Source organism: Lithobates pipiens, unplaced genomic scaffold (assembly GCF_037356315.1).
Source record: "Lithobates pipiens isolate NorthernLeopardFrog02 unplaced genomic scaffold, aLitPip1_a1.2 Scaffold_8, whole genome shotgun sequence".
Taxonomy (NCBI): Eukaryota; Metazoa; Chordata; class Amphibia; order Anura; family Ranidae; genus Lithobates; species Lithobates pipiens.
The window spans coordinates 643,343,944-643,365,374 of record NW_027507903.1 but is presented as its reverse complement, the minus strand read 5'-3'; the positions used below and the strand labels follow the sequence as shown (position 1 = coordinate 643,365,374).

At 47.4% G+C, this 21,431-nt stretch overlaps 1 protein-coding gene across 2 annotated transcripts in view; it reads right to left on the bottom strand.

Annotated features, from left to right (window-relative positions):
* EPHB4 (EPH receptor B4) overlaps positions 1 to 19,871 on the bottom strand; it is a 78,804-nt gene extending 58,933 nt beyond the window's left edge. For both annotated transcript variants that reach the window (XM_077470952.1, XM_077470953.1), the window contains exon 1: positions 19,626 to 19,871. In XM_077470952.1, the coding sequence (XP_077327078.1) occupies positions 19,626 to 19,698 (73 nt within the window). In that variant the 5' untranslated portion in view covers positions 19,699 to 19,871. The remainder of the gene's footprint in view (positions 1 to 19,625) is intronic.
* Positions 19,872 to 21,431: the final 1,560 nt, after the last annotated feature.

Here is a 21,431-nt window from a genome sequence, read left to right as displayed (position 1 = left end):
GGCTGTTTCTCTGCTAAAGGCAAAGGCCAACTCTGCCGCATTGAGGGGCCAATGGATGGGGCCATGTATTGTAAAATCTTCGATGAGAACCTTCTACCCTCAGCCAGAATACTGAAGATGGGATCATGGATGGATCTTCCAACATGACAATGACACATAACATACCACCAAGGCAACAAAGGAGTGGCTTTAGAAGAAGCACATTATGGTCATGGCGTGCCTAGCCAGTTTCAAGACCTTAATCCTATAGAAAATATATAGAGGGAGCTGAAACTTCGAGTTGCCAAGCAACCGCCAAAAAACCTTAAGTCTTTAGAGAAGATCTGTAAAGAAGAGAGGGCCAAAATCCCTCCTGAGATGTGTGCAAACCTGGTCACCAACTGCAAGAAAAGACTTACCTCTATGCTTACCAACAAGGGTTTCTCCACCAAGTACTAAGTCATGTTTTGCTTGAGGATCAAATACTTATTTTACTCACTTAAGTGCAACTTAATTTATAACATTTGTATCATATAATTTTATTTTTCTGCATTTTTGGTTGATATTCTGTCTCTATCATATAAAATACACCTATGATAAAGATTATAGACCCTTCATTTCTTGTAAGTGGGCAAACTTACAAAATCTGCAGGGGATCAAATTATTTGTTTCCCCTACTGTATTGGAATCTCACAGATTTTTTTTTATATATTTAAAAAAAATATATATATTTTTGTTTATTTCTAGAATTTATTTATATTAATGCTGCCCCATGGATTTTTTATTTTATATATATATATATATATATATATATATATATATATATATATATAATTTATAATTTAATTGTATCTATCGGAATCTCACTGATTTTATTTTTAATTTTTTTTTAATCAATTATTTATTTCTATAAATTAATAATGTTATCGGAAGATCCCGCAGTTTTAGTTCATTCGAAACCGAATGGAGGATTTTCCCGATGCAGCAGCACACACACAGCAGACGGGACCGATACATTCCTGCGAAGAAATAAAAGTCGGGCTCCATACGCCCGGCGGTGGATCTATTTTCCGGCTGGATTCAGGACATCATTTATCGTATCCCGTGACTCCGGGAGCGAGCCCTGGAGGGAGGTGGGGGGGGGGGGAGGGGAGCCGCCATTGTGGACTTTCCCAAACTCCATCCCTGGTGAGGACAGTCGGAAGAATATGGAACTTTGTTTGTATAAAAGTACACAAAGCCGGATAGGAAGTGGCGCTCTCCTGGAGAGAATGGGCCCATTGTTCGGCCATCTTCCCGAGCCCCGAGGCGTTGCTGCGACGGCGCTCGCCAGGAAGGAGGCATCTTAAAGGAGAAATACGTTACATAAACTACCAACACACTGATCAGAAGTCACAGTAGAGGTCCAGCTGTCAATGTGTTTTCCCATAAGCCTCCTCTGCCAACTTCCCCAATTTAGATTGAGAATCTCACTTCTGGTGGAATGGTCCCCAAACACGGGGGATGGGACTGACCAGGAACATGATGAAAAGACATTAGGAGAGGGGTCAGTGGAGGTCAGGGAAGGGGAGGGGGGCAGTGGACACATGACAGTGAGGTGTGAAGATGCAGATGGGAAGGTGTCACTTCCTGTTTGTGGTTCGAGAAGCTTTATGAGGACCAATGCCAGAAGACGTGAGAAGGTGTCTGACCAGAGAATGCATCTGACCAGGGAATATCATACACCACGCTTCCCCAAGGAATATCACACACCGGGCCCCCCTGGGATATCACACACCAGGCTCCCCCAGGAATATCACACACCGGGCCCCCCTGGGATATCACACACCGGGCTCACTGGGAATATCACACACCGGGCTCCCCCAGGAATATCACACACCGGGCCCCCCTGGGATATCACACACCGGGCTCACTGGGAATATCACACAGCGGGCTCCCCCAGGGATATCACACACCGGCCCCCCTGGGATATCACACACCGGGCCCCCCTGGGATATCACACACCGGGCCCCCCCCGGAATATCACACACCGGGCTCCCCCCAGGAATATCACACACCGGGCTCCCCCCGGGAATATCAAACACCGGGCTCCCCCGGGAATATCACACACCGGGCTCCCCCCGGGAATATCACACCGGGCTACCCCTGGAATATCACACACCGGGCTCCCCTGGGATATCACACACCGGGCCCCCCGGGAATATCACACACCGGGCTCCCCTGGGATATCACACACCGGCTCCCCCAGGAATATCACACACCGGGCCCCCCTGGAATATCACACACCGGGCCCCCCCGGAAAATCACACACCGGGCTCCCCCGGAATATCACACACCGGGCTCCCCCTGGAATATCACACACCGGGCTCCCCCGGGAATATCACACACCGGGCCCCCCTGGAATATCACATACCGGGCCCCCCGGGAATATCACACACCGGGCTCCCCTGGGAATATCACACACCGGGCCCCCCTGGAATATCACATACCGGGCCCCCCGGGAATATCACATACCGGGCCCCCCAGGAATATCACACACCGGGCTCCCCCCAGGAATATCACACACCGGGCTCCCCCCGGGAATATCAAACACCGGGCTCCATGGGAATATCATACACCGGGCTCCACGGGAATATCACACACCGGGCCCCCCAGGAATATCACACACCGGGCTACACGGGAATATCACACACCGGGCTACACGGGAATATCACACACCGGGCTACACGGGAATATCACACACCGGGCTACACGGGAATATCACACACCGGGCTACACGGGAATATCACACACCGGGCCCCCTCGGGAATATAACACACCGGGCCCCCTCGGGAATATAACACACCGGGCCCCCTCGGGAATATCACACACCGGGCCCCCTCGGGAATATAACACACCGGGCCCCCTCGGGAATATCACACACCGGGCCCCCTCGGGAATATAACACACCGGGCCCCCTCAGGAATATCACACACCGGGTTGATTGCCCACATACGGCCCAACCTGCAATTCAAAAAAAGCACAAGGTTCTGATTGGCCAGCTTAAGCAAGGTGGTCCACCTGAATCTGAAACAAGGAGGCCAACTCCACCCAGAACTGAGATCTTCCATTCCTCTCTCGGGGACTCCAGTGGCTGCTGCAGCCCTTGCACAGCAAAACGGCACAACCTTCGCTCCCCTCCCCATTGTAAACAATGAAGGAGCCCAGCTGTGACACCATCACCATGGTCCTGGGGGGAGGGGAGGAGACACACACTGCTGACCGGGAAACATCTCCTCGGGAAATTTCTGCCATCCACCCATAACTGGAACCCCCGAGACGGTCACATGACCCAAGGATTGTTCCCCTTCCAGCAGACACACATCGATACAATGTACTAACACCACACATATCGCAATCCTGAGGGATAAAGGGGATCGGAATTCCCTCCAATCAGATTATAAGGGGTCAAAATTAAACTCCGCCCCAAACTCTGTAACTGTCCAACAATCAAGCTAAAAACAAGAAAGTGGAAGATCTTCCAGGTGGATTGCACTGTGTGTGGCACAGTGGGAGGGGCTATGACTGCCGTGAAGGCAGCTGATGTTGGAGGAGCTTAAAGGACCAGCGCGGCTGCTGGTTGGCTGACTTTTTTCTGTGAGGGTAGCACCGGATTCCCTCTCTACTTCCCTCATTGTAACATCCCTAAATAGACCTGCTACATAGTTACAATGTACAGTCTGAGCGATCACTGGGGGGGGGGGGGGGGGAGACGAGGAACCAATGACATTATTTGAGTCTAGGCACAGGTACTGGACTGGTTTGTGGTGCCAGCCAAGCACAAAAAAGGAGCATCGGCCAGATCTGATGAGACTCCGCCCGATGTGTTTCGTACCCCATACAGTCTTTATCACAGGGATCGTGTTTTTATATATATATCTGTCATCAGATATATTTTATCATCATGAGTAATGTGTCAGTGAGATTTCAGGACTCTCCCCGACAATGCCTTAATCTCCAGAAGGAGGACGCCATCTTTGTTCAGCCATTATCCGGGGGTGTCACCATCTACATCCTGGACTGAGAGACGACCTCCGTGGTGGAAGTCGAAGATCTCGGAGGCTGCGGCATCGTATCATCTCAGATGGAAACATGGTCACCTGCTACTAAGTTACACCTGATACCGGGGGGGGGGACTGAGGAAATGCTTCCTCCTGCCTGCAGCAGACTGACCACATCATCTCAGCTGAGGCAAAGGCAAAGCCTTGAAACCGAAAAGGATGGGTTTCTGATCTGCCACGGATTTATTATAGTGACAGGTCCTCTGTGCAAGTCCTTCAGATCGACCAATGACATGTGAGCGCCAGGGGACACAATATTATCTCTACAGGAGCCACAACACTGTTTAATCGTTTCCGCCACCCTCTGATCTGTGCCGTCTGTAAATATCCACCGTCTCCACCATTAATATGCTAATCTGACAACCCCCCCCGCCATCTTCACACCCCGCCTGATGAGTGCAACCCCAGAGCTCCGTTCAATGGAAGGAGGTCAGACAGAGACCCTGACAACAGGAAAGGGGACAAAGCCGGGATTAGTCCTCAGAAATACGAGATCTCCTCCACCCCCCGCAGAGGTCATGTGACCAGGAGCCGGATTTATTAGCTATACTTAGCAAAATTCCACCCAAAACAGTAGCCACATCCAACCGGAATAATTCTTCATAATGGGCACAGCAGGTGTACAGACCCAGAAACTCAGCACAGGGATGGTGAGAACCCCTCATGATGGGCACAGAAGGCACACAGGGATGGTGAGAACCCCTCATGATGGGCACAGAAGGCACACAGGGATGGTGGGAACCCCTCATAATGGGCACAGCAGGTGTACATACCCAGAAACTCAGCACAGGGATGGTGGGAACCTCTCATAATGGGCACAGCGGGCATACAGACCCAGGAACCCAACACAGATATGGTGAGAACCCCTCATAATGGGCACAGCAGGTGTACAGATCTGAGAACTCAACAAAGGGATGATGGGAACCCCTCATAATGGGCACAGCAGGTGTACAGACCCGGGAACTCAGCACAGGGATGGTGAGAACCCCTCATGATGGGCACAGAAGGCACACAGGGATGGTGGGAACCCTTCATAATGGGCACAGCAGGTGTACAGACCTGGAAACCCAGCACGGGGATGGTGGGAGCCCCTCATAATGGGCACAGCGGGGTACAGACCCAGGAACCCAACACAGAGATGGTGAGAACCCCTCATAATGGGCACAGCAGGTGTACAGATCTGGGAACTCAGCACAGAGATGGTGAGAACCCCTCATAATGGGCACAGCAGGTGTACATACCCAGAAACTCAGCACAGGGATGGTGGGAGCCTCTCATAATGGGCACAGCGGGCATACAGACCCAGGAACCCAACACAGATATGGTGAGAACCCCTCATAATGGGCACAGCAGGTGTACAGATCTGAGAACTCAACACAGGGATGATGGGAACCCTCATAATGGGCACAGCAGGTGTACAGACCCGGGAACTCAGCACAGGGATGGTGAGAACCCCTCATGATGGGCACAGAAGGCACACAGGGATGGTGGGAACCCTTCATAATGGGCACAGCAGGTGTACAGACCTGGGAACCCAGCACGGGGATGGTGGGAGCCCCTCATAATGGGCACAGCGGGTACAGACCCAGGAACCCAACACAGAGATGGTGAGAACCCTCATAATGGGCACAGCAGGTGTACAGATCTGGGAACTCAGCACAGGGATGGTGGGAACCCCTCATAATGGGCACAGTAGGTGTACGGCCCCGGGAACTCAGTGCAGGATGGTGGGAACCTCTCATAATGGGCACAGCGGGCATACAGACCCAGGAACCCAACACAGATATGGTGAGAACCTCTCATAATGGGCACAGCAGGTGTACAGACCTCAGAACTCAGCACAGGGATGGTGAGAACCCCTCATGATGGGCACTGAAGGCACACAGGGATGGTGGGAACCCTCATAATGGCACAGCAGGTGTACAGACCTGGGAACTCAGCACGGGATGGTGGGAGCCCCTCATAATGGGCACAGCAGGGTACAGACCCAGGAACCCAACACAGAGATGGTGAGAACTCCTCATAATGGGCACAGCAGGTGTACAGACCCAGGAACTCAGCCCAGAGATGGTGGGAACCCCTCATAATGGGCACAGAAGGTGTACAGATCTGAGAACTCAGCAAGGGATGGTGAGAAGCCCTCATGATGGACACAGAAGGCACACAGGGATGGTGGGAACCCCTCATAATGGGCACAGCAGGTATAATTGAGGGGAGTTGTGGGTGGCGTGCCTATGAGCGTGGCCCGTCTCTCTGTGTCAGACCGGCATCCAGCGGGAGATGGTGGAAGTAGAAGTGATGTATCTGCTGGTGAAGATCTGATAGGAGATGTTATCTGCAGAGTAACAAGTTCCATGTGTACACAACAACAACAACAGGACACACAGAGCGGAGGAGGGGCCGCCGCACATCACAGGGGCCCGTGTGCTACGACGGATCCCCAGTCCTCCCTCCACACAGACAACACAATCTACAACCACCTCCTGGCATTTTCTCTGATGTTTATTCCACATTGTTGTTTATAAATAAGGAAAAGAAACATTACAACTGCTGCAAACATTGTGAGAAAAAAGATACAAAAACAAAAAAGCAACAAAAACAAATAAAGAAAAAACCCTCTAATAAAATAAAATTCCAGCAATTAGAAACTGGAAAGTTTCTGGTTTATAAAAAAGGAGAAGAAACATAAAACAAAAAAAGATACAAAAACCCAAAAAAAAACTCTCCTGCCCAATTTTCCCGTATTTATGGAAACAGACATGTGTAGGGGTTTCCCGGTGATTCACGAAAAAACATTCCACCACCCCGAGGGGCCCATTCACTCCAGCACGGTCCCAGGAGGTGCGTCGTGTCAAATCCACGCTCTGCGTTGGGGCACGCCATTCATTTGTACAAGCTGCCCCTTGCACAGCTCAGACTCGGGGGGGAGCGGCACAAGGAGCCAATCCCTGTAGGGCAAGAAGCACGCTGATTGCAGGAGAGAGCAGAGTGACTGAGAGATGAGCTCATCAGTCTGCCGCGCCTCCTATCATCATCATCAAATCCCAGGGTAAGACCTGTAAGTGATAGTGAAACTGCAGACATAAAAAAAATCATAAAATCAGGCCTACTTCCATACCAGATGGGGCCTTGCTATGTAAATCTGATGGCAGCACAACGCACATTATTGCGTCGCCACCCGTTCCACTGTGCCCGAAACACGTCCATCAGCAATGGCATTGGGGGTTGCCTTTCAGAAAGGGGCCCCCGTTTTTTTTTTTGGGGTGGTGAGAGTAGCCCGCTTTATGGCCGCAACGTGTTTTGAGGCGGCATTACAAGAATAATGGCACCCCAGAGCGATTTGGGATCGCCGTGATCCCAAATCTCTCTGGGGTGCCATTATTCTTGTAATGCCGCCCCAAAACGCGTTGCGGCCATAAAGCAAAATGTAAAAAAAACGGGCTACTCTCACCACCCCCCCCCCTCCCAAAAAATAAAAATAAACAAATAAGTCCTCTGGCGACCCGCGATCGCTCCTCAGAAAGCCAGAACAGGGATCTGTCAATGTGAACAAACAGATCCCCGTTCTGACAGGGGAAGAGAGAGAGATCTGCTGTTCCTAGTGATCAGGAACAGCGATCTGGCTCCTCCTCCGGTCAGCCCCCTCCCCTCACAGTTAGAAACACCTCCCAGGGGAACGCATTCAACCCCTTGATCGCCCCCCTAGTGTTAGTTATTTGTGTCAGTTGTTTTTCACCTTTGCTGTGATTGGAGGGGTTGTCCTTTAAAAGAAATAAATAAAAAAGCGCAAATTTTTAACGCAATTGCGTTCAGTGATTTCGATAACCGGTAGATTGTTTATTTATATTTCTTATTTCTAAACAAATCCAAAGAAAGGGAGACGGTGACACGAAGGGAAGGAATAGAAATGGCTGTAAGGGACAGCGGCGGGGATCAGCGGCGGGGATCAGCGGCGGGAGGATCGGCAGAGCTGGGGGATCAGCGGCCTCATTCTCCCTGCGGCGGGCGGATGAGGACATCTCAGAGCTCCCAGATATGATTTATGGGGAAATAAATGCAAAAAGACAACAAAAACCTCTTTTTTTTTTCCGGGGTGGAGCTCCGCACAGAGCCAGAGGAGCGCCGACTATTCTCACCGGCGGAATTAAATTTCCTCTCGTCTCGTCTTACAACTGAAAAACGTGCGCACGCCCGGCTCAGGTTCACCGTGTGAAGACGGGTGGGGGGGGGGGGGGTTCTTAAGGTTGATCTGCAGCTAAAACTTTTCACAGACAGAACGTGGGAGAGGGTTTTACCGCTGAGAGTTCCCCTCACTTCCTGTCCTGGTGACAACTTTGTCACCAGGACAGGATGATGTTGTCACCACCGTGGACAGGAAATGAGGGGGGGGGTTGGATTACGCCCCCTCCCCCCTTTTATACCAACTGAAGGTAAGCCAAAAGGAAATTATACAATCAGATTGAATAATGTATGGTCAATTTTAGATCTCGATCTTGGCAATCCAAGACTAAACTACTGGTCAGATCTCGATCTAGGCAATCCACGACTGGTCAGATCTCAATTTAGGCAATCCACAACTGGTCAGATCTCGATCTAGGCAACACAAGACTGGTCAGATCTCGATCTAGGCAATCCACTAGTGGTCAGATCTCGATCTAGGCAACCCGAGACTGGTCAGATCTCGATCTAGGCAATCCACTAGTGGTCAGATCTCTATCTAGGCAATCCGAGACTGGTCAGATCTCGATCTAGGCAACCCGAGACTGGTCAGATCTCGATCTAGGCAATCCACTAGTGGTCAGATCTCTATCTAGGCAATCCGAGACTGGTCAGATCTCGATCTAGGCAACCCGAGACTGGTCAGATCTCGATCTAGGCAATCCACTAGTGGTCAGATCTCGATCTAGGCAAGCCGAGACTGGTCAGATCTCGATCTAGGCAAGCCGAGACTGGTCAGATCTCGATCTAGGCAACCCGAGACTGGTCAGATCTCGATCTAGGCAACCCGAGACTGGTCAGATCTTGATCTAGGCAAGCCGAGACTGGTCAGATCTCGATCTAGGCAAGCCGAGACTGGCCAGATCTCGATCTAGGCAACCCGAGACTGGTCAGATCTCGATCTAGGCAATCCACTAGTGGTCAGATCTCGATCTAGGCAACCCGAGACTGGTCAGATCTTGATCTAGGCAAGCCGAGACTGGTCAGATCTCGATCTAGGCAAGCCGAGACTGGTCAGATCTCGATCTAGGCAAGCCGAGACTGGTCAGATCTCGATCTAGGCAAGCCGAGACTGGTCAGATCTCGATCTAGGCAATCCACTAGTGGTCAGATCTCGATCTAGGCAACCCGAGACTGGTCAGATCTCGATCTAGGCAACCCGAGACTGGTCAGATCTCGATCTAGGCAACCCGAGACTGGTCAGATCTCGATCTAGGCAACCCAAGACTGGTCAGATCTCGATCTAGGCAATCCACTAGTGGTCAGATCTCGATCTAGGCAAGTCAAGACTGGTCAGATATAGGCAAGCCGAGACTGGTCAGATCTCGATCTAGGCAATCCACTAGTGGTCAGATCTCGATCTAAGCAACCTGAAACTGGTTAGATCTCGATCTAGGCAAGCCGAGACTGGTCAGATCTCTTGATCTAGGCAACCCGAGACTGGTCAGATCTCTTGATCTAGGCAACCCGAGACTGGTCAGATCTCAATCTAGGCAATCCACTAGTGGTCAGATCTCGACGTAGGCAATCGATCTAGGCAATCCACAACTGGCTAGATCTTGATCTAGGCAATCCACAACTGGCTAGATCTTGATCTAGGCAATCCACAACTGGTCAGATCTCGATCTAGGCAACCCGAGACTGGTCAGATCTTGATCTAGGCAATCCACAACTGGCCAGATCTCGATCTATGCATTCCGCAACTGGTCAGATCTCAATCTAGACAATCCACAACTGGTCAGATCTCGATCTAAACAATCCACGACTGGTCAGATCTCAATCTAGGCAACCCATGACTGGTCAGATCTCGATCTAGGCAACCCACAACTGGTCAGATCTCAATCTAGGCAACCCAAGACTGGTCAGATCTCAATCTTGGCATTCCACAACTGGTCAGATCTCAATTTAGGCAACCCGAGACTGGTCAGATCTCGATCTAGGCAATCCAAGACTGGTCAGATCTCGATCTAGGCAACCCAAGACTGGTCAGATCTCAATCTAGGCAACACAAGACTGGTCAGATCTCAATCTAGCTAACCAAAGACTGGTCAGATCTCGATATAGGCAATCCAAGACTGGTCAGATCTCGATCTAGGCAATCCAAGGACTGGTCAGATCTCGATTTAGGCAACCCAAGACTGGTCAGATCTCGATCTAGGCAATCTATGAATTGTCAAATATCAATCAACTTAAATCTCCTAACCGATTGAATATCAATTTATTTAATCTCTGTTTGGTTGGTCAATGCTATCTACAAAACCAGACTCAGTCATCTGGATGATCTGATTGGCTCGCCATTCACAAAGATTGGTATGACTCAACTACTGAATTCCAGAGTCGGTCTTGCAGCGCCGTAGAGCCGGGCTCAGGGTCAGCAGGTGTCTTGGAGGGGTCTGAAGATGAAGAGGACAGATCTGGGGGAGGGGGGGGGGGGGAATCTTCTGATCTCTCATTAATCCCTTATGAATGGAGTGTACCATTAGGAGGATTGGGTGGGTGTTAACGCACCCAGGGGGGCAAATTGAAGAGGAGGAGAAGACTTTCCACCACATGCTGATGTAAAGATCGTTTATTGCAACACAGCCGGCCCCTCAGATCTAATAAAACGAGACAACACTCATTGCACCACCCCCCCCCCCTCCCCATGCCAAAACTTCCACCGGGGCCCTCAGCGTTCAGCTTTAAGGGGCCCAATTACTCCTTTGTAGTGAGTTGGTTGATGCGCGTTGTCATGTGTCACATCAGTCAACTTATTATATTAAACCTCCTTCATTCCACATGGTGCCTCCCGTACTGAAGATGTATAACGTGGAGGAAATAAATGGCGGAAAATCTAGCAAAACAAAAAGTAACAAGTTTTCCAATAAAAAAAAAAACTCAAGAGAACGCCGGCGGTTAGGAATGATGAAGCCGCGTTCTACAGATGAGGGGAAGGCAGATGTGCCAGACGGGGCAGCGTCAGGTGTCTGGCTGTAATTAGCTACCTGGATAGAGAGGTTAGGGGCCCCAGGAGGATAAATCAGGCAGGTTAGGGGCCCCGGGAAGATAAATAGGGCAGGCTAGGGGCCCCTGGAGGATAAATAAGGCAGGCTAGGATAGGTTAAACGGGTTAGAGGCCCCAGGAGGATAAGTAAGACAAGTTAGAGGTCCCAGGTGGATTGGTAAGACTGATTAGGGGCCCTTGGAGGACAAGTGAGAAGTCAGGGGTCCCTGGAGGATAATCAGAGGTTGGAAGACCTTGAAGTTCAAATGGGAGAGCTTGGGGCCCCTGAAAGATAGATGAGAGTTAATCGGCTCCAATATGATATTTAAGAGAGATTAGTGGTACCTTGAAGATCAACAAGGAAAGTTGGAGGCCACGGGAAGATTGATGAGGGGTTAGGGGCTCCTAGGGGATAGAAATGAGAGGTTAGGGGCTCCTGGATGAAAGGTAAAGGAGGTTTAGGGGCTTGTAGAGAATAGGTAGAAGAGGTTAGGGGCCCCAGGAGGATATAGAAGATAGGTCAGGGGGCCCTGGATGACAGATGAGAGAGGTTAGGGGCACCTGGTGTAGAGGGAAGAGAGGTTGAGGCTCCTGGACGATAGAAAAGTTAAGGGAATCCAGGAGCACGGAGTTAGAAATTACTCGATTTCAATTTTGGAGATATATGGGAAAGTGGGGTGTTGTATGACAAAAGTGGGGTTCGTGGAATCTGTGCAGAGATACAGAGGAGAAGCTGGGGGGGGGGGTTGTGGGACAGAAGTGGGGTGCTCAGGATCTGCGTGGAGATGCAGAGGAGAAGTTGGGGTGTTGTAGAACAGAAGTGGGGTGATTAGGATCTGCACAGAGATGCAAAAGTGAAGCTGGGGGGTTATGGGACAGAATTGGGGTGCTCGGGATATGTGTAAAGAAGGAAGAAGAGAAGTTGAGGTGTTGTAGGACAGCAGTGGGGTGCTCAGGATCTGTGTGGAGATGCAGAGAAGTTGGGGTGCTCAGGATCTATGCAGAGATGCAGAAGAGAAGCTAGGGGGTTGTGGGACAGAAGTGGGGTGCTCAGGATCTGTGTTTGGAAGCAGAGAATTTGGGGTGTTGTAGGATAGAAGTGGGGGTCCTCAAGAGTAAGCACTCTTGGTAGTGTGAAACGCGTTAGCTATTGTTGCTTTGCTGTGACCCACTTTTGTGTGATTCTGTTTCATGAATAAAAGGCATTTGAATTTATCTTGGAGTGCGGCCGTCCAGAGCTCTTCAATTATTTGTAACAAGAGAAGTTGGGGTGTTGTAGGAAAGAAATGGGGTGCTCAGGATCTGTGCTTGGAAGCAGAGAAGTTGGGGTGTTGTAGGATAGAAGTGGGGTGCTCAGGATCTGTGCTTGGAAGCAGAGAAGTTGGGGTGTTGTAGGATAGAAGTGGGGTGCTCAGGATCTGTGCTTGGAAGCAGCGAAGTTGGGGTGTTGTAGGATAGAAGTGGGGTGCTCAGGATCTGTGCTTGAAAGCAGAGAAGTTGGGGTGTTGTAGGATAGAAGTGGGGTGCTCAGGATCTGTGCTTGGAAGCAGAGAAGTTGGGGTGTTGTAGGATAGAAGTGGGGTGCTCAGGATCTGTGCTTGCAAGCAGAAAAGTTGGGGTGTTGTAGGATAGAAGTGGGGTGCTCAGGATCTGTGCTTGGAAGCAGAAAAGTTGGGGTGTTGTAGGATAGAAGTGGGGTGCTCAGGATCTGTGCTTGGAAGCAGAAAAGTTGGGGTGTTGTAGGATAGAAGTGGGGTGCTCAGGATCTTTGCTTGGAAGCAGAAAAGTTGGGGTGTTGTAGGATAGAAGTGGGGTGCTCAGGATCTGTGCTTGGAAGCAGAAAAGTTGGGGTGTTGTAGGATAGAAGTGGGGTGCTCAGGATCTGTGCTTGGAAGCAGAAAAGTTGGGGTGTTGTAGGATAGAAGTGGGGGTGCTCAGGATCTGTGCTTGGAAGCAGAAAAGTTGGGGTGTTGTAGGATAGAAGTGGGGGTGCTCAGGATCTGTGCTTGGAAGCAGAAAAGTTGGGGTGTTGTAGGATAGAAGTGGGGGTGCTCAGGATCTTTGCTTGGAAGCAGAAAAGTTGGGGTGTTGTAGGATAGAAGTGGGGTGCTCAGGATCTGTGCTTGGAAGCAGAAAAGTTGGGGTGTTGTAGGATAGAAGTGGGGTGCTCGGGATATGTGCTTGGAAGCAGAGAAGTTGGGGTGTTGTAGGATAGAAGTGGGGTGCTCAGGATCTTTGCTTGGAAGCAGAGAAGTTGGGGTGTTGTAGGATAGAAGTGGGGTGCTCAGGATTCATGCTTGCAAGCAGAGAAGTTGGAGTGTTGTAGGACAGAAGTGGGGTGCTCAGGATCCATGCTTGCAAGCAGAAAAGTTGGGGTGTTGTAGGATAGAAGTGGGGGTGCTCAGGATCCATGCTTGGAAGCAGAGAAGTTGGGGTGTTGTGGGATAGAAGTGGTGGTGCTCAGGATCCATGCTTGCAAGCAGAAAAGTTGGGGTGTTGTAGGATAGAAGTGGGGGTGCTCAGGATCTGTGCTTGGAAGCAGAAAAGTTGGGGTGTTGTAGGATAGAAGTGGGGGTGCTCAGGATCTGTGCTTGGAAGCAGAAAAGTTGGGGTGTTGTAGGATAGAAGTGGGGGTGCTCAGTATCTTTGCTTGGAAGCAGAAAAGTTGGGGTGTTGTAGGATAGAAGTGGGGTGCTCAGGATCTTTGCTTGGAAGCAGAAAAGTTGGGGTGTTGTAGGATAGAAGTGGGGTGCTCAGGATCTGTGCTTGGAAGCAGAAAAGTTGGGGTGTTGTAGGATAGAAGTGGGGTGCTCGGGATATGTGCTTGGAAGCAGAGAAGTTGGGGTGTTGTAGGATAGAAGTGGGGTGCTCAGGATCTTTGCTTGGAAGCAGAGAAGTTGGGGTGTTGTAGGATAGAAGTGGGGTGCTCAGGATTCATGCTTGCAAGCAGAGAAGTTGGAGTGTTGTAGGACAGAAGTGGGGTGCTCAGGATCCATGCTTGCAAGCAGAAAAGTTGGGGTGTTGTAGGATAGAAGTGGGGGTGCTCAGGATCCATGCTTGGAAGCAGAGAAGTTGGGGTGTTGTGGGATAGAAGTGGTGGTGTTCAGGATCCGAGCTTGCAAGCAGAAAAGTTGGGGTGTTGTAGGATAGAAGTGGGGGTGCTCAGGATCTGTGCTTGGAAGCAGAAAAGTTGGACAGATTTTTTTTTTTTGGAAGGGGGAGGAGAAAGTGAAAGGAGAGAGGGAGATGAAAGCGAGGAAAGGGGGGGGTGGGGAGGCCGGGAGAGGAAAGGGGGGGGGGAGGAAGGGAGGGGGGAGTCAGGAAGGGGGAGGGGCCCACAGACCTTCATTGTTTCTAAACAATCCTGAAAGGCAGCCGCTTGGCTGAGGGGGTTTTAGCACGGGGAGATATTAATAGCCCCATACAAAGGAGGGCTGGGCAACAGAGCTGACACTTCACCCGCTTTTCCGAAAGGAAAAAGTCTGCTCAATGCTGGAAAATGCTGACGGCTCACATCAAGGGGGGGGGGGGGGGAGGGAGGGGGGTGCACAGATTTTTATGAGACAAATAAAAGATTTATAAGTCAGAAGAAAAGAACAAAGGAAAATATGAGGCAACAAAACCAGAAAAAAAAAGTTGAATTAAAATAGTTTAATAAAAGACAAACAAATGTTATAAAGGAATAAGGAGAGGGATCGGTGTGAGATGGGGGCCATAAACTGGGGGGCCCCAGGGAGGTGAGAAATGAGGAATGGCGGGGGGGGGATAAACAGGTAATATATTGGTAATTTGGGTGAAGAAGATTTCATAAATTCGGAGGATTGCACATCATACCAGCCGGGGGCACAATCTGACCGGCAACACAAAGAGAAGGAGATATTGTGAGGGTAACAAAGTGACTGCAAATGTTCGAGGATCCCAGACTGAAAAGGATGAAGGATTTGGGGGTGACATCATACTGTATATATAAAGAAATGGCATTTAGGGGATCAGCTGGATAAAGAAGCCTTTAAAATTTAGGGGATTATCAAGTCACCATCGAATGAAGGACTGGATGACATTAAGGGAAAAAAGGATTTGGGGGTGACACTGAGGGGTGACTATTTGGAAATCATATACAAGAATGAAACATTTAGGGGATCATACACTTATAAAGATGAAGGATTTGGAAGGGGCATAAAGGGATGAAAGATCAAGAGGTGACATAAAGGGATTAAGGATCTAGAGGTGACATAAAGGGATTAAGGATCTAGAGGTGACATAAAGGGATGAAGGATCTAGAGGTGACATAAAGGGATGAAGGATCTAGAGGTGACACAAGAGATGAAGGATCTAGAGGTGACATAAAGGGATGAAGGATCTAGAGGTGACATAAAGGGATAAAGGATCTAGAGGTGACATAAAGGGATGAAGGATCTAGAGGTGACATAAAGGGATGAAGGATCTAGAGGTGACATAAAGGGATGAAGGATCTAGAGGTGACACAAAGGATGAAGGATCTAGAGGTGACATATAGGGATGAAGGATCTAAAGATGACACAAGGGGGTGAAGGATCTAGAGGTGACATAAAGGGATGAAGGATCTAGAGGTGACATAAAGGCGATGAAGGATCTAGAGGTGACACAAGGCAATGAAGGATCTAGAGATGACACAAGAGGATGAAGGATCTAGGTAACATAAAGGGATGAAGGATCTAGAGGTGACACAAGGAGATGAAGGATCTAGAGGTGACACAAGGGGATGAAGGATCTAGGTAACATAAAGGGATAAAGGATCTAGAGGTGACACAAAGGGATGAAGGATCTAGAGGTGACATAAATGAATGAAGGATCTAGAGGTGACACAAGGGGGTGAAGGAACTAGAGGTGACACAAGGGGGTGAAGGATCTAGAGGTGACACAAAGCGATGAAGGATCTAGAGGTGACACAAGGAGCTGAAGGATTTAGGGGTGACACAAGGCGATGAAGGATCTAGAGGTGACACAAGGCGATGAAGGATCTAGAGGTGACACAAGGAGCTGAAGGATCTAGGGGTGACACAAGGCGATGAAGGATCTAGAGGTGACACAAGGCGATGGAGGATCTAGAGGTGACACAAGGAGCTGAAGGATCTAGAGGTGACACAAGGCGATGAAGGATCTAGGGGTGACACAAAGTGATGAAGGATCTTGAGGTGACACAAGGCGATGAAGGATCTTGAGGTGACACAAGGCAATGAAGCATCTAGAGGTGACACAAGGTGATGGAGGATCTAGAGGTGACACAAAGCGATGAAAGATCTTGGAAGGGTGACATAAAGGGATAAAGGATATAAAGGTGGCATAAAGGGATGAAGGGTCTGGAGGGGGGAGGGGGGGGCAAAGGGATGAAGGATCCAGAGGTGACACAAAGGGATGAAGGACTTGGGGGTGACATGAAGGGATGAAGGACTTTGTAGTGACATAAGGGGACAAAAGACTTGGGGATTAACATAAAGGGATGACTTGAGATGACTAAAAAAGATGGGTGATTTAGCCTGAGATAAAGGTATTTGAGGGCAACCCAAAAAGAGGATGTAGGACTTTAGGGCCAGATTAAAGACTTGGGGTGACATAATAGCCTACAGGATTGGGGGGGGGGGTGACGTCCAGGGCTGAAGTATGTGGGAACTTTATAAAGGAACGACAGATTTAGGGGATGACAGCCATGTGATACAGGAATAGAGGTAACACATAGACACACTGGGGTTGATTTACTAATGGCAAATAGAATGTGCACTTTGCAAAGTGCAGTTGTTTCAGAGCTTAATAAATGAGGTGAAGGTTCACTTTGCAAAGAATACCCAATCACATGCAAGGAAAATTAAAAAAGTGCATTTTTGGCTGCATATGATCCCTCCTGTATTGTATTTGTACTGTCTGCCCTCATGTTGTAAAGCACTGCGCAAACTGTTGGTGCTATACAAATCTTGTATAATAATAATATAATAATATGATTGGATGATGGTAGTCTGCAGAGCTTCCCCGCCCCCATTTACTAAGCTCTGAAGCAACTGCCCAGTCTATTTGCCTTTTAGTAAATCCCCCCGTGAGATGTATTTGGGAAGCTGTGTACATAAAATAATGAACATTGAAAGGGGATGAAAGATTTGGGGTGACTCTATCAAGGGGCGCAGGCTTGTAGGAGGGTGGACGGCCCGAGACAGCTAGATGAATGATCTGCTGAGGACATGGAGAGAAGGATTTGGGGGAACGGACTGGGTACATGGCAGGTATTCAGGGGTTATGGGGGGGAGGGGTATGATGGGATCCAGAAGAGGGGGTGAATGTGGGAATTCGAGGTGCTCCAATCTGACAGAACAAAGGGATACAAAGAGGGGGGCATGGGAAGACGGGAAGGTGACGGGGTATGGGGGACACAGACTGCATAATCAATTTAATGAACACCAGACCAGATCATATATATAATACGTATGATCAGGCTGGGCACTCCATGTGTTTATTGTACAACTAGATGCACATTAAATATATATGTATCCTATATGGATCTGCTTGTGCATTATATTATATATTATACACATGATCCAGTCTGTACACTAATAAATAAATATATATATATATATATATATATATATATATATATATATATATATAATGATGTATACAGTCACACACACAGTACACAGAGCTCATTGTTGCTCCGAGTCCCTCGGCTCACACAAGTTTCGCTCTGCAAATGTTATAAAGTTTCAACCCCAAAACGGAGAAATCTCAGAGATACAATCGAGATCTGATCTGTGTCCAGAGGGCTGAAAACCGATATTCACATCCAACGCCGGGGACATCGTACAATCGCACAGGGGAGGCACTGAGTGGGGTGGGGGGGGGGGATAAAGTATAATAATCACATATATAAATTCCTCTCATATATATATATATATATATTATGGAGATGGGAATATATACACAGAGATATAATACACCCAGCTATATAGAGAGTAGATAAACAGATAGATAAGCCATATATTGCACAGAGATATACTGCATCCCCCTATACAGACAATCCATATATAATATACAGAGAGCGTTACAAGGAGATATACTGCACCACACACACCGCACATATACATAAACACATATATATATATATATATATATATATATATATATATAGAGATAGCAATAATACAAAGAGATATACTACACATAGATAGATAGATAGATAGATAGATAGATAGATAGATAGATAGATAGCAATAATACACAGAGATATACTGCACTCAGCTATGTATGTAGACACCACACATATACATATATATTATATAGATACCAATAATACAGAGAGATATACTGTGTTCTGCTACTCAGACAATAGACATATATAATATACAGAGAGCCGTGTGTTACACAGAGATATGCGACACCCTGCGATATACACAGCACAGATATACATATATACACACATATACATACTATGTAGAATATACCACAGACGGATAGCTATTAGAGATATACAGCTATATACTCCACCACACAATACAGAACGCCATATACAGGGCCCACACGCCATATACTGTATATACCGACCCACCAATAGAATCACACTCAGCTCTACTCCACAAGAAGCAAAAAATGTATACAGCATTATGATTATATATATAGATATATTATATGTACTGAGTTTCTTCAGAGAGGCACTATATTTTAACTCAAAAAATAAAAAAAGTGCAGAAACTTTTTGAATATCCCGTGTGTGTGTATATATATATATAGATAGATAGATATAGATACATTATAATATACAGCACCCAGTATATAGATGGAGCACACATGTATATAGTATACAGAAAATGGAGTGTATAGAAGAACACTGACATCCTATAGATCACTCTTCACTGTATATATACACTACACCCTGCTATATACTATGTGTGTATATATACTACAGATTCGATTTTATACTACACTCTATATCTATAGATGTATGTATATATATACACACACACACACACACACACACAGAGTGGAATAGGTTATACCCAGGAATGAATGCAACCCTCATATACTATATATATACACGGTGGTATATAGTGCAGTGCACACACATCCCCCGGATGGGGGGTAATAGAGATGAGGATTATATATGATGTATATAGAATAGTCGGCATGTATAATAATAATACATTGTATACACATCATATAATAATAATAATATATATTGTATCTCTCCTCTTCCTCCTCCTCTGTAGAAGAATACAATGTATGTGATGGAATGATGGATGTGTAGGTCGGAGGAGGAGGAGGACACAATGTCGGGATCCCCCCATACACACACAATGATGGGGGGGGGGGGGGGGGGGTCTCACCTTCCAGGCCCCGGGCCGGGGGGCCCCAATACAGGACGGCCAGCAGGAGCTGCAGCAGCCGCGGGAGATCCATAGATCCGAGGAGGAGGGGGGTAATATAATCCACAGGCGGGGGGCCCCTGGTGTCAGTTGGGGCCCCGTCTCTCCGGAGTCTCCAGCAGGGATCGGACGGTCGGGGGCCCCGGGGATCCGGGAGGAGAACTTCACTGGATCCGACAAACTCCGAGAGCTGGAGAAACTCCGACACCCCGCCCACCGAGCTCTGATTGGAGGAGGAGGAGACCGGGGGGCGGGGACACCACACTCTGCTCTCACTATTACACACACACACACACACACACACACACACAGATCATCCCCCCAGCCAATCACTGCCATCCAATCCGATATGATCTATATTACATACACAGCATGCTATATACTCAACTATATATTACACCCTGTATAATAGATTCTGCACCCTATATATTATATACTGCACCATATTATATACTATACTATATTATATACTATATATACATATTATACATAATGCACCCTATATACTACACCCTATATACTGTATATTGCACCCTATATATTATATTCTATATACTGCAATTCATATTCTGCACTCTACATATTATATACTGCACCATATATACTATATATTACACCCTATATACTATATTCTACACTCTATATATTATATACTACACCCTATATACCATATACTGAACCCTTTATACTGTATATTGCACCCTATATACTATATTCTACACTCTATATATTATATACTGCACCCTACATACTATATTCTACACTCTATATATTATATACTACACCCTATATACCATATACTGCACCCTTTATACTGTATATTGCACCCTATATACTATATATTACACCCTATATACTATATTCTGAACTCTATATACTATATATTGCACCCTATATACTATATTCTACACACTATATACTATATATTGCACCCTATATACTATATTCTGCACCCTGAATATTATATTGAACACCCTACATATTATATTATATATGCTGCACCCTATATATTCTACACTCTATATATTATATACGGCATCCTATATACGATATACTGCACTCTATGTGCTGCACCCTATATATGATATATTGCACCCTATATTCTATATACTGCAATCTATATGCTGCACTCTACATATTATATTCTGCACCCTGTATACTATATATTGCACCCTATTTATATTTATTATATTCTGCACACTATACACACTATATACTATATTGCAATATATATACTGCACCCTACATATATATTGCACTCTATATGCAACACCCTGTATACTATACACTGCACTCTACATTTTATATAATACACACAATATACGGCACCATATATAATATACCTACTCTTCATATTATATACTACAACTAATATACTCTAGGCTGAGTCCTACATATACAGTATATTATATTATATTATTATATGTCCAATTTACTGCTCCCTATTTATTATATATACCACACCCAATCCGCTGCTGTATATACTGCACACTTCCAGTTGTCACCAGTAGAGGGGGTGAGGATGAATGTTGCAGTGGGGGACACCTGTCCTGAGATTTTCTCTCACTTCCTGTTGTGTCTCTGGGACCGGAAATGAGGAGAGATCACCCCGATGGAGTGTATAGATCAGTATACACCCGCCAGGGGTTGTAACCCTCCTCTGTAATATCCAACACCAGAAAAATAAAAATAAAGGTTCAGCTTTGGACACATGGATCCTTTTGATTGGTGGCGTCCCCAGAATCCCCCTCGCTCCCTACAATCCCT